General features: G+C 35.9%; 1 protein-coding gene and 1 pseudogene across 1 annotated transcript; both read left to right on the forward strand.

Moving 5' to 3' along the window:
- The first annotated feature begins 891 nt into the window (after positions 1-891).
- Positions 892-3641, forward strand: LOC120172472 (annotated as a pseudogene).
- Positions 3642-4674: 1033 nt separating this feature from the next.
- On the forward strand, positions 4675-9409 carry LOC120172471 (riboflavin biosynthesis protein PYRD, chloroplastic-like). The gene is made up of 4 exons (XM_039179923.1): positions 4675-4701; positions 7250-7707; positions 8196-8494; positions 8622-9409. The coding sequence occupies exons 2-4, from the start codon at positions 7324-7326 to the stop codon at positions 9172-9174; spliced, it is 1236 nt and encodes a 411-aa protein (XP_039035854.1). The 5' UTR covers positions 4675-4701; positions 7250-7323; the 3' UTR covers positions 9175-9409.
- Positions 9410-12179: the final 2770 nt, after the last annotated feature.

The following is a 12179-nucleotide window of genomic DNA, read 5'->3' on the forward strand; positions in this document are numbered from 1 at the left end:
AATCCGAAGTTTCAAAGTAGGAAATATCAACATGATAACAAATAAGATCATCTTGATCAGTCATGGTGATGTCAAATCAAATATTGAGAAAAAAAAGGATAAACAAAAATAACGATCCAACACCGAAAACTACCAAAAGACGGATAAATATGTCACAAAGACATAATTATTCTTAATAAAAAACTAAAAAGAACAAAGAGAAAACAACATGCGGTCGACAACCAACATTAAAATCAGTGTCACCATCGGCTAAATAAATTAAAGAATAAAAAATTGATTTGATCTATAAAAATTGACACAAATTATAAAGATAAAAAAAGGGAGAAAGGGGAGGAAGAGAGTGACTAGTGTGACTTTATATTTCATCATCTTAGTCTATGTAAAATAAATAAACTTATATATATTTTATAAAATATATAAATTTTTAATGTTTTATATAAAAAAAGATAAAGTACATAAATTATCTTCGATTATAAGATATTATTTAATCGAATCATTTGATTATTAAAAGTTATAAAATAGTCAATCGATTATAGAGAGTTATTTTGTTAAGTCATTTAACTATTAAAAGTTATAAAATAGTCATCTGACTATTCATTATGTTCTCGTAATCTCAAATAACTATCATATTTCACTTAACATGTAGATGTCCAACTCAGACGGTGTTAATTTTGTAATGGAAAATGACGAGTTTGAAACATAATGAATAGTTGAGTGACCATTTTATAACTTTTAATAGTCGAGTGACTCAATAAAGCTACTCCATTTAATCAGGAGATTATTTTGTAACCTTTAATAGTTAAAGGATTCAATAAAGCAGTATTATATAGTATGAGGACCATTTGTGTACTTTACCCAAAGTTTATTTCTTCTGAAACATCTTTTAAAACTCCCGATCCACTATCAGAACACTATGCACTCATCATCGCCGCCAAGCAAGCCTCGTCTTTCTCATTAAGGTAATTTCTGAAACCCTAATTTAACTTGAAGATTGATTTCGACTTGAGCCGTGATATTTTGAGTTATCTGCTCTCTGCCTCTGCATCACTCTGCAATATATGATTTTCTGCTTTCGATCCTACCGCTCGTTATACTTTTCTCCTTCTCTCTGATTACTTTGTTGTGAAGGAGAATTTTTTCTTTTAAAACTATCACGTTTAGCAGAAATCCGCTATTTTCCGTTACACTGCTATTTGCGGCCGCGATTTGCTGCTATTTTGATGTGAAATTATTTACACCGCTATTAAAGTCTTTAGCGATGGCGGACGGCGCCGCTATCTGGAAATAGCTTCCGAGGCACTTCTATTTGAAACCCTAAACTTAATACTATAATTTTTTTCTTTCAATTTTAGGGTTTTTAAATTGACTTTTATGTTTTCCCTTTTCTCGTTTAGGTTTCTGCTGAGTGTAAGGTGCCGATATTTTGTTTTCTGGGACAATGAGGCCAGTTTTTGTGGGGAATTTCGAGTTCGAGACTAGGCAGTCTGAGCTGGAGCGTTTATTTTCAAAGTATGGGAGGATCGAGCGGGTCGACATGAAATCTGGTAAAATTACTATTAAAACAATGAATGTAAGCCTTTCTGAATTTAGTATGCATATTCATGTTTGTGGTTTGGTGCATGTTCTCATTTACGGTTTATTTATAGTTGGCTGATCTTAATACATTTTATTTACATTAATGGATAAGGAGAACTTAATATAATGGTCTATATTAATGCTCTGGAACCTGGATTACTTGCAAATGGTGGCATCTCGTCAAGTTTGTTTCCCACTTAACTCCAGTGGAGTTTCTCTCATAACGAATAGGCTCGTATTTTGGTTTTTCTCTTCAGATGGCTAACTTTTCATCAATATATTTTCTTTTTTGTGGTAAATAAGAATAATTCATATGCTAGTTTTGTTATTCGAACCTTATGACGTTTTGCGCCCTTTCTTTAATAATGTCTTTCCTGACCTGAAGCTATTGTATTGTGGGGAATGTTAGGATGCATGTGAATTGTTTTTTCGAATGAACAGAATTGTAAAACTGTCGTTGTTTGGAATTGAATGTCAGATGTATTTATACTTGGGTCTGTATATCTGATCACACTATTTGGGAGAAATCAAATGACACCTGAAGGATTCCAGTTTACTGGAGAAAAACAATCGTATATTAAGTGTTTGTTTTGGCGCAGGAACTTCCGAAGGAAAATGAGCTTCTATATGGGCTCGCCAACTTCCTGCAAAAAATTTCCTGCCTGTCTACTCTCCTGCCACTCACAGATGGCATCATCCTGATTCCTGCATTTTCGTCACTCGATTTTGTTACTCACCATCCTCACTGGGTGGTGCTGACCTATCAAACTATCATGTCATGCCTTGTACCACTGTCTGTAGAGGATCTATGAATTCTGTCATGCCATGCCTTCAATTTCTGAACTCCTGATGCCTGAATGGCGAATTATGCTTTGCAATAATCTCTCGGACCCTGAAAACTTGGATTCTAACTTTTAACATGCCACCATCTTGATTTAATGCATCATTCAACGCTTCTACATCCTTATGTGCATCAGCTCTTCCTTCACATTCATGCAGGTGCTGTATATTTTTAGTTCTTGCAGGGACTGTGATTTGGCTGATGTACCTGTAGTTGTGTTGGTATAGTATCAATTATACGAACTGTGGTTTCTGCTTCTGATTTCTGTTTATGTTTCAGGGTTTGCATTTGTTTATTTTGAGGATGAACGTGATGCTGAAGATGCTATTCGTGGACTTGACAATAAACCTTTTGGATATGATCGCCGGCGACTATCGGTTGAGTGGGCTAAGGTATGTTATTGTTCTTTCCGAGATACTCCTGTGAACAGATGCTGGTTTTGAATTTAAAACTTAAGAAAGCAAAAAAGTCATTTGAAGTATAATTTTATTGTCAGGGTGAACGTGGTCGGCATCGTGATGGTTCTAAGTCAACAACAAATCAAAGGCCTACCAAAACCTTGTTTGTTATCAACTTCGATCCGATTCACACAAGGGAACGAGATATAACAAAGCACTTTGAGCCAATATGGGAAGGTTCTTAATGTTCGCATTAGGCGGAATTTTGCATTTGTGCAATTTGCTACGCAAGAGGATGCTAGCAAAGCCCTTGAGGCCACACAAAGAAGGTAGAAGTATACTTATTTTATTGTTTTCATGGCCAAATGGTATTGCTCGTAAACTTCTAACATTGTTCTTTTCGCAGCAAGTTACTGGACAGAGTCGTGTCTGTTGAATATGCTTTAAGGGATGATGATGAGAGGGATGGCAGATATGATAGCCCTAGAAGAGGAGGCACTGGTAGACATGGGGATAGTCCATATCGGAGGTCTCCAAGTCCTTATCGCAGGCGACCAAGTCCTGATTATGGTAGGGCTCAGAGTCCCGTTTATAACCGCCATAACGGTCCTGTATATGAGAGGCCCAAGAGTCCCGAGTATGGGAGATACCGCAGGTACTGTAATTGACGCTATTTATTGTTTCTAGTTGTGCAAGTCAATTAATAACATGTTTCAAGTTATTTATTAATATTGCCAATAATTAGTTAATCCTTAACGTTCTTTGAATTAGCAGCCGATCGCCTGCTCGAAGGTCCCGTACATGAATGGCTGTCAGATTGATGGAGAGAAAATTGTTCCTCTTCACCTATATCATAGTTTGTGCTTTCTTTAGAAGAACTGGTAGTTGTTTTCTTTTTCTTTCCAGTTGAACTCTTCTTTAAGTTGGGAGATTCTTAGGTAAAAAGTGCAATCGATACACTGGTTGTGTTATTCGGTCTAAATTGGGATTCATGAGCTGATCATTTTGGTATGCACTCTGAACTTTTTATTCGTGTTAATATATAAATAGTTATGGTAAAAAAAATTACTGTTTGCTGGTTACTTTCTACACGCATGCGCGCACAAACGCACTTCTATTGAAATCCGAATCGAGTATGTTCAGAATCAAATTCAGAATTGGTGAATGGCTAGACCTCTGGTCTTCTCTACATTGTGACAGAAAATGGTAAGCTTAAAGCATTCATGTCTGAAATTGTGTGCCATCTAGGGATGTTGAGGACCTACCCAAAACTTGAACATTATCGACATGAGTTAGTGAGGTATTAACTCAGTTAAGAAGTGATTAGAATATCTCCATTTAATAGTATTATTAATGTTATAATAATGTGTTTTTCATACATCAATGTAATCTTTGCATAAAACAACTAAAAATCAATATTTGAAACTTGACAAATATAGAAGGAAAAGCCCATCCGTCAATGTCTAATATTTGAAACATAATATTAATAAATCCTTTTTTTTTCTCAAATCAAAATTAATTAAATCATTGTTGTTTTTAAAAGTCGCGGGTTCAATCACCAGCGATTGTAGCATGGTGATTTAGTGTTCATTGTTAAATATTTGAGAGTATTTAGAACATATATTATTTTATAATCACCCTAACTTAATAAAAATTTAATTAAATCAAAAATAAAATTAAAAAAAAAAGAAATTAATAAAAGAACTATAAAGATAATAACATTTCATTTTATCATTGGATTTGATCTTCTTTTTGTTTTCTTTGAAGCCTATGCATGCACGCTTTTATATATATATATTATATATATATATATATAACTGAGCGTGTGCGCACATGTGTGCTAAAGTAATTTTGTACAACATAAATTATCCATAAACCCTTTTACATTTAAAACATGTATGGATTTATAGTTTCTAAGGTTTTACAATAATAATGATTTTCAATCGAATTAAAATGAGATGATCAGAATTGATTTTTGGGTTTGTTGGAAATGCAAGTCTCGTGCTTCCATGTTTCGTGGCATATTAGAAATGTTAAGATGAGAAAAATTCATGATGGAAGTTACGTGGACATATAGGCCAAGCACTTAACTGCGATTGCCACATTCTCTCTTCAAGCTTGAAATAATTTTTTTTATTAATCTGAGTAAATACAAAGTAATATATATTTAAAGAAAACTCGTAATTTTTCGACAATGAAGGCTTACATCCCTAATATTTATGGTACTCGAACTTGGATCCTTAAGGAATAACAATAATTTTTTTACCACAAATTGTTTCGTGGCTGTGCATTTGCTTTTGAATTGTTTTCGTTGCTGTTGTATTCAATGAAAAGTCTTAATTATTTTCTGCTTAGGTTGAGCATCTATCCAACAAGTTAATGTATGTTTTAACCAATTCAGAAACCCTCATAAATTATGCTATCTGAAAACTTATTATGAACATTCGATAGCTACTCGCTTGCTGTGGTGGTAGTGCCTATGTTTTTTGGGAGTCTTTTGAGAGAGAGTAGTTGCAGAATACTTCAACGACTTTGGCTTTTAATATATATATATATATGTGTCCAATTACTCTTCCTTTAGTAAGGGACCAAAATGCAAATATGAGTGTAATACAAGGACTGTTTAACATTTTTACCTACCACCAGCTTAACCTAAGCTCACCCAAAACCAACAGTCCAACACTCCCCATCCCAAAGCTTTGTTTTTTCATCGCCATTTTCTCTCCCAAACATCTTTCTCTTTCGCCTCTCTCATCAATCAGATCTCTTGAAAGCCATTTGCACAAAAACCTCAAAGTGAAATCCCCCATGACGCTTGGCCCGTAAGGATCGACTGTCTCGGATAAGCTCTACCATTCCCCTTTCACGCTTCTTTTTCGTCCACTACATCTTGCGTTTCATTTATCTTCCTTAGGTTTGGGTTTCATACATTTCATGCACTTATCGCCGGTTATTATTTATGGTTTTAGCGGATTTGTATGGATTAAACTAAGAAATCGTCTGGGTTCTCTCTAATTTGGCTATTGTTCTATAGGTTCATATGCTTTTACAAAGTGTTTCATGGCTGTTAATTTGTTTTCGAATTGTTTTCGTTGCTGTTATATTCAATGAAAAGTTTGAATTATTTTCTGCTTAGGTTGAGCATCTATCCAACAGTTTAATGTATTCAGAAACCCTCATGAATTATGCTATCTGAAAACATATTATGAATATTCGATAGCTACTCGCTTGCTGTGGTGGTAGTGCCTATGTTTTTTGGGAGTCTTTTGAGAGAGAGTAGTTGCAGAATACTTCAACGACTTTGGCTCTTAATATATATATATGTATTCTATATATTCAATATTGATTTTGGAACTTTATATTAACCGATTCTACCATTGCAGTTGCTGAAATACTTCAACGAGTTTAGCCTGTAACGAATACCTATTCTATCAATTTGATAATGATTTCAGAACTATTATATTAACTGATTCTTCATTTGCAGTTGCAGAATAAACCCTAATTTTCCTCAAGGTCTTTTCATCATCCATCCAATTGTCTAGGAGATACCATTTATGAGACTGGTGTGTTGGATTAATGGATAAAAATAAGAACAAAAGGATGCTAAGTCTTTGATGGATTCAATGTTGTTTTGATCTTTCTTAACGCCAATAGGGGGACCGAGTTGTTGATTTTGCCTTTTTCGTGTGTTGGATTAGTCTTTTTTCAATGCCAATAGGATGGCAGATGTTGATTTTTCCCATTTGTGTGTGTTGGATTAATGGATAAAAATAAGAACAAAAGGATGCTAAGTCTTTTACTGATGGATTCAATGTTGTTTTGATCTTTTCTTAACGCCAATAGGGGGACCGAGTTGTTGATTTTGCCTTTTTCGTGTGTTGGATTAGTCTTTTTTCAATGCCAATAGGATGGCAGATGTTGATTTTTCCCATTTGTGTGTTGGATTAATGGATAAAAATAGTGATAACATAAAAAATCAAGGGTAAAGTACTCAAATCACCACTTAGACTATGAGACTGGTGTTATATGACCCCCATACTTTCAATTTTGATATTATGATAACATAACTATTTAAATGATTTCAATTTAATTATCTGCTATTACAAAACATTAATAAACAAACGACGTAGTTGATGTAGAACTCGTCCTTAGTCAATAACAGTCACATCACCTAGGTTGTTTGTTTTGTAACATGGGGTTATTGTAATCACTTAAATAATTATGTGATCATATTATCAAAATTGGAAGTATAGTGGTCAATCTACAATAACCCTATAGTTACGTGGTTATTTTAGTAGTTTACCCAAAAATAAATTTGTTTATATAATTATACTTTCCACTCAGGGATTCTCCCTATTTATTTTCGTCTCTTTATCTATCGCTCTCTAATGTGTGTGTTCTTTTATTCCCCCTCCCCCCTCCCCTTTTTTTCAATAATTACTGCAACGATTTGAGTTTCTGAATTGGATTTTGTAGGAGATTGAGGGTTCATCTTAAGATTGTGAGGAAATGATGCAAATTCAATTACTCTCCTTCCCCAAATGCGCTCAACCTTCAGCCAGCATTTCAGCTTCTCCCCACGGTTTCACTCTCTTTTCTACTAGACACCAGCTACCCAAACTTGTGGGAAATCTACATTTCCCTTCTTGTTCTTTTAATTCATGGAAAAGGGTATCCAGATTTCAGTTCAGATCGAGAAAATGCGGTGGTTTGGCTAGGGCTCGATGTGAACTGGTGGAAGACGATGGGTTTTACATGAGGAGGTGTGTGGAGCTGGCAAGAACGGCAATCGGGTTCACAAGTCCTAATCCTATGGTGGGATGTGTCATTGTGAAAGATGGCAAGATTGTTGGTCAAGGGTTTCATCCTAAAGCTGGCCAGCCTCATGCCGAGGTAACCCTTTTTTCATGTTTCTGTCTATATATCTTCATTCGTAAATTGTATGATTTTTTAACTACATTGCTGTGATCTTCATTTTACTCGAATTATATCTGTGTTTGATGCCTGTATCAGATGTGTAGCCCTCAAAGGATCTCTTAATATATGAAAAAAACTTTAAAAATATTGATCATATCCATGTCGGATGCATATCCGATCCGATAGTCACACCCGATTCTGACTAACAGTTTTTAACAGTAATGATGGAACTGCCAATCTGGAACCCTAGGAGAGATGAACTTAGAGTAAAATCACTTGGTAAAGTTTGGGATTATAGTGTGAGGAAGACCTTGTTAAATTCAGGGTTGGGATTATATAGTCTGCGTTTTCCTGGTTGATTTTCAGTTGGAAACTTCGGTTTATGTTTTCCGTTTCGGAATTTTTTCTTCTTTCTTGTTTATGGGAGTGTACATTATAGTGAATGTAGGAAATTATGTTGGCAGGTTTTTGCTTTGAGAGATGCTGGGGATTCAGCTGAGAATGCAACTGCATATGTGAGCTTGGAGCCATGTAATCACTATGGAAGAACTCCACCGTGTGCCGAAACATTGATTAAAGCCAAAGTGAAAAGGGTGGTGGTCGGTATGGTGGATCCTAACCCGATTGTAGCTTCAAAGGGGGTGGATAGATTGAGGGATGCAGGAATCGATGTGACTGTGGGTGTTGAAGAAGAGTTATGTAAGGGGCTCAATGAAGCCTATATCCATCAAATGTTAACCAGGAAGCCTTTCGTGACTCTTAGGTAAATCTCCTCCACCGTAGATTCTAAACACGAAATAGGACCTCTTATTTCCTCTTGTTCCTTAGAACATGCTGGTTTTTGGGTTGTGCTGGAGAATTCTAACCAAAGGCCTCTGCATGATATCCAGGTATTCCCTCTCGGTCAATGGTCACCTTTTAGACCAGCTCGGGGAAGGAGTCACCGAGGCCGGTGGATACTACTCAAAGTTGTTGCAAGAATATGACGCGATAATAGTTTCGGGATCTTTAACTGAGAAGCTTTCAAGTTTGATGTCACGGGAGCCGGTTGCCAATCAACCTCTTCAGATTGTAATAGCAAGTGATCCCGATCAACTTGCTCTAGCTAAAGAAGTCTCTAAGACTATAGTATTTGCCGACAAAGAGATAACAGCAGAAGGAGATTTGGCTCAAAAAGGACTTGAGGCAGTGGTGTTGGATCGGATAAATTTGACTCCGATTCTAGAGCACTGTAAACACCAGGGGTTGTGCAGTGTTCTATTGGATTTGAGGGGCAGCTTTGGCAATCACGAAGGACTCGTTAAAGAAGCTATTGAGCAAAAAGTATTGCAAAAGATAGTTGTGGAAGTGTTGCCATATTGGAATGAAGCAAACGGTGGAGAGTCACTTGTGGCATTGAATGGTTTGGTTAAAAGACTAGAAGTGAAGAACTTCTGCCCGTGATCTCAAATCGAAGCATTGTGATTGAGGGATATCTTCAACATAAGTGAGCGTTGTGATTGAGGGATATCTTCAACATAAGTGATTATGATCTCATCGGCGGCCACCATGTTTGGCGACCACCATGTTTGTATGATAGGAAGAGATGTCAAGTGAGTATATGACAGAGGGATAGGTATAATTACTCATCAATTGTTAAACATAAACCAATTCCTTCAATATATATGACAACAGACTTGGATTGCAAACAATAAAAGAAGGCAGTTTCTTTTAGAATTCAGATGCTTTTCTTTATAGTGATAAAGATGGAGAGCAAATGCAACAACGAAGAAAAAATTCCCGACAAAACCATTCTGTGACGATCGGACCAGCAAACCATGCCAACTAAACTTCTCTCCCACAATCCTGGTTAAAGTTTCAGGACTGGAATTTGAGAACCAAATAGAAGCATTAAAGGGTTATATACATAATCGTCGCCAGCTAAAATTCTTGAACACTCGAGTTTTGGAATGCTTGCCCATGCGTAAGGACCGAGACGTAGAAAGACCAGCTTCATTAACCCTAGAAAACATCCAAATGACTGTACAAAATCAATAATCTCGACAATCGACATATATTCGCAGAGATGAAAAAATAGATCATTCCCAACATGGAAAAAGAGGACAAAGAAATTACTTCATGCATGTAATCTAAAACTGTTGCTCACCGGTGTTACAACTGAACGCTAAGGAAACAAATAAATCACCGGCAGTAAATAGCCTGATAGATATGTGGAGGAATTTGCTTAATTTCAGTCCCAAGTTCTTGCTCAATCCTATACCTGTTTGAGAAAACCATATAATCAATGAATCATTACAAACTTAAATGTATATGGTACTAAAACTTTTCACAACTGCTAAAAATAAGATAAAAGTTAAACCGGTCCTCGTAAGTGATCAAATTCACTGCTAGTCCAAGATGACCAAACCTTCCTGATCGACCAACCTGCTCATTAATTGGACGTCCATGAGGATTACCAAAAAGAACGATAAATGCTGCAACTTTAAAAGAGAATATTTTAACCAACATACTATGTGAAGGTAAGTTTCTGAGTTCTTAGGGAAGTCGAAGTTAATAACAACATTCACCGCTTGAGTATCTATACCCCTTGTGAATACGTCTGCCACAAGTATACGAGCTTGAAGTGGACAAAGGTGTTTATTGTTTTTTTAATATCGCATTTTAATTCTAATATGTCAAACTTTTGATTCTTTTTCCGTGTAATTTTATTATTTATTTTTAAAAAGATTTAAAATAAATCTAAATGAGCTAAAAAGAACACGATCATAATATTTGACACGAAAGAATTGAAATAAAAAAAATGAAATAAAAAAAGTAATAAATATATGAGAAAATAACCCCAGTGACCAAAAATCCCATATAATATACGATTTTAATCAACTTTTTGGATTTACCAAAATGACCAACAAAATCGCAATGCGATCGCTAATTCGCAACGCGATCTCCATTATCGCAAATCAGTTTCCAGATTCGCAACGCGATTATTACTATCGCAATGCGATTTTCCAATTTCGCGTTACGATTTTTCCAATTTGCAATGCGAATAAGTAAATCGCAATGCGAATAAGTAAATCGCAATGCGAATTTGGAAAATCGCAATGCGATACTGACTTTCGCAACGATATACTAACTTTCGCAACGAGATAATACATAATCGCAATGTGATTTTCAAAGCGCCATTAGTATCGCAAAGCGTATTTTATTTTCAAATTCCAAACACGAATATTAATATATTGGAACACTGAACCGTCCACAGTATATCCGTAATCGCAACTCATAACCTAAAACCTAAAATCACAATCAGTCCCATCTCCATCTCTCACTCTCTCACCCATCTCCGACGAAATCCGTCCCATCTCCGGCGAATCCGCTATCTCCATCTCTCAAGCCATCCTCACAATCAGAAATGGAAAATCAACCAAATCAACCACCGAGGGTTAGTTTTTTTAATTATTTTCTTTTTGAAATTTTTGCATTATTATTAGGTTTTTCATATTGAAATTGATGATAAGTTTACTTGTAATTTCAATAATAGATTAACCATTTCACTTAGATTGCTTATTAAATCAACCGAGAATCGCAACGCGAAATGAAATCGCAACGACAAAATCGCAACGCGATTTTATTCTCTCGTTGCGATAGTCAAATTCGCGTTGCGATAGTCAAATTCGCGTTGCGATTGTCATTTTCGTGTTGCGATTTTCATTTTCAGAAATTGTTCTTCTTCTGCAAATTGAAACTTGAATGAATTGCATTACTTCAACCAAAAAACAAAGACAAATAAGAAATTCACAGTGTTACAAATTTAAGTTTGAAGAATAAACTACTACTCTTTATGTTTATTATGTTTTTGGTATATCTTCACAGTGTAGTTTTTGGTATATCTAACTTAGTATTTTTATTGTTTTTGTAGAACTTTTATTCGGCTCAATTGACCTTAAGAAATAAAGTCAGCCTGGCCAAAACAATTGCGTCGAAGCTTTCACATGCACAAAGAAAAATGTTTGAGGATACTTGCTTCGGGCCATGGCTGAAAGTACAACATCCCGGTGGAGATGCGATGTTGACACACCTGTTTCTTCAAACCATGACTAGGGATCTACCAGATACTATACAACGTCGTAATGAAGAGATATGGTTTTATTTTCCACTGGTGTATACGTTTTTTGGGCGGGAGAAGTTTTGCTTAATCACCGGTCTACGCTTCGGACACGATGATGTAGGTCGGTACACTAGACACATTACCCGCCCATAATGGTTATCCCGGGTTTTTCCTGAGCTAGAGATGCCAAATCTACACGTGGAAGACCTGACGAGATTATTGAATAAGAAAGATGGTTTTACTCGGATTGATGACGTCGATGTTGTCTGAGTATGCATTCTAATACTTTTGCATGCCGACTTTTTAGGCAGAGAGGCCAGACAACCTATTCCGAATGATCTAATCA

The sequence above is a fragment of the Hibiscus syriacus genome, unplaced genomic scaffold (assembly GCF_006381635.1).
Source record: "Hibiscus syriacus cultivar Baekdansim isolate YM2019G1 unplaced genomic scaffold, ASM638163v2 tig00111851_pilon, whole genome shotgun sequence".
Taxonomy (NCBI): Eukaryota; Viridiplantae; Streptophyta; class Magnoliopsida; order Malvales; family Malvaceae; genus Hibiscus; species Hibiscus syriacus.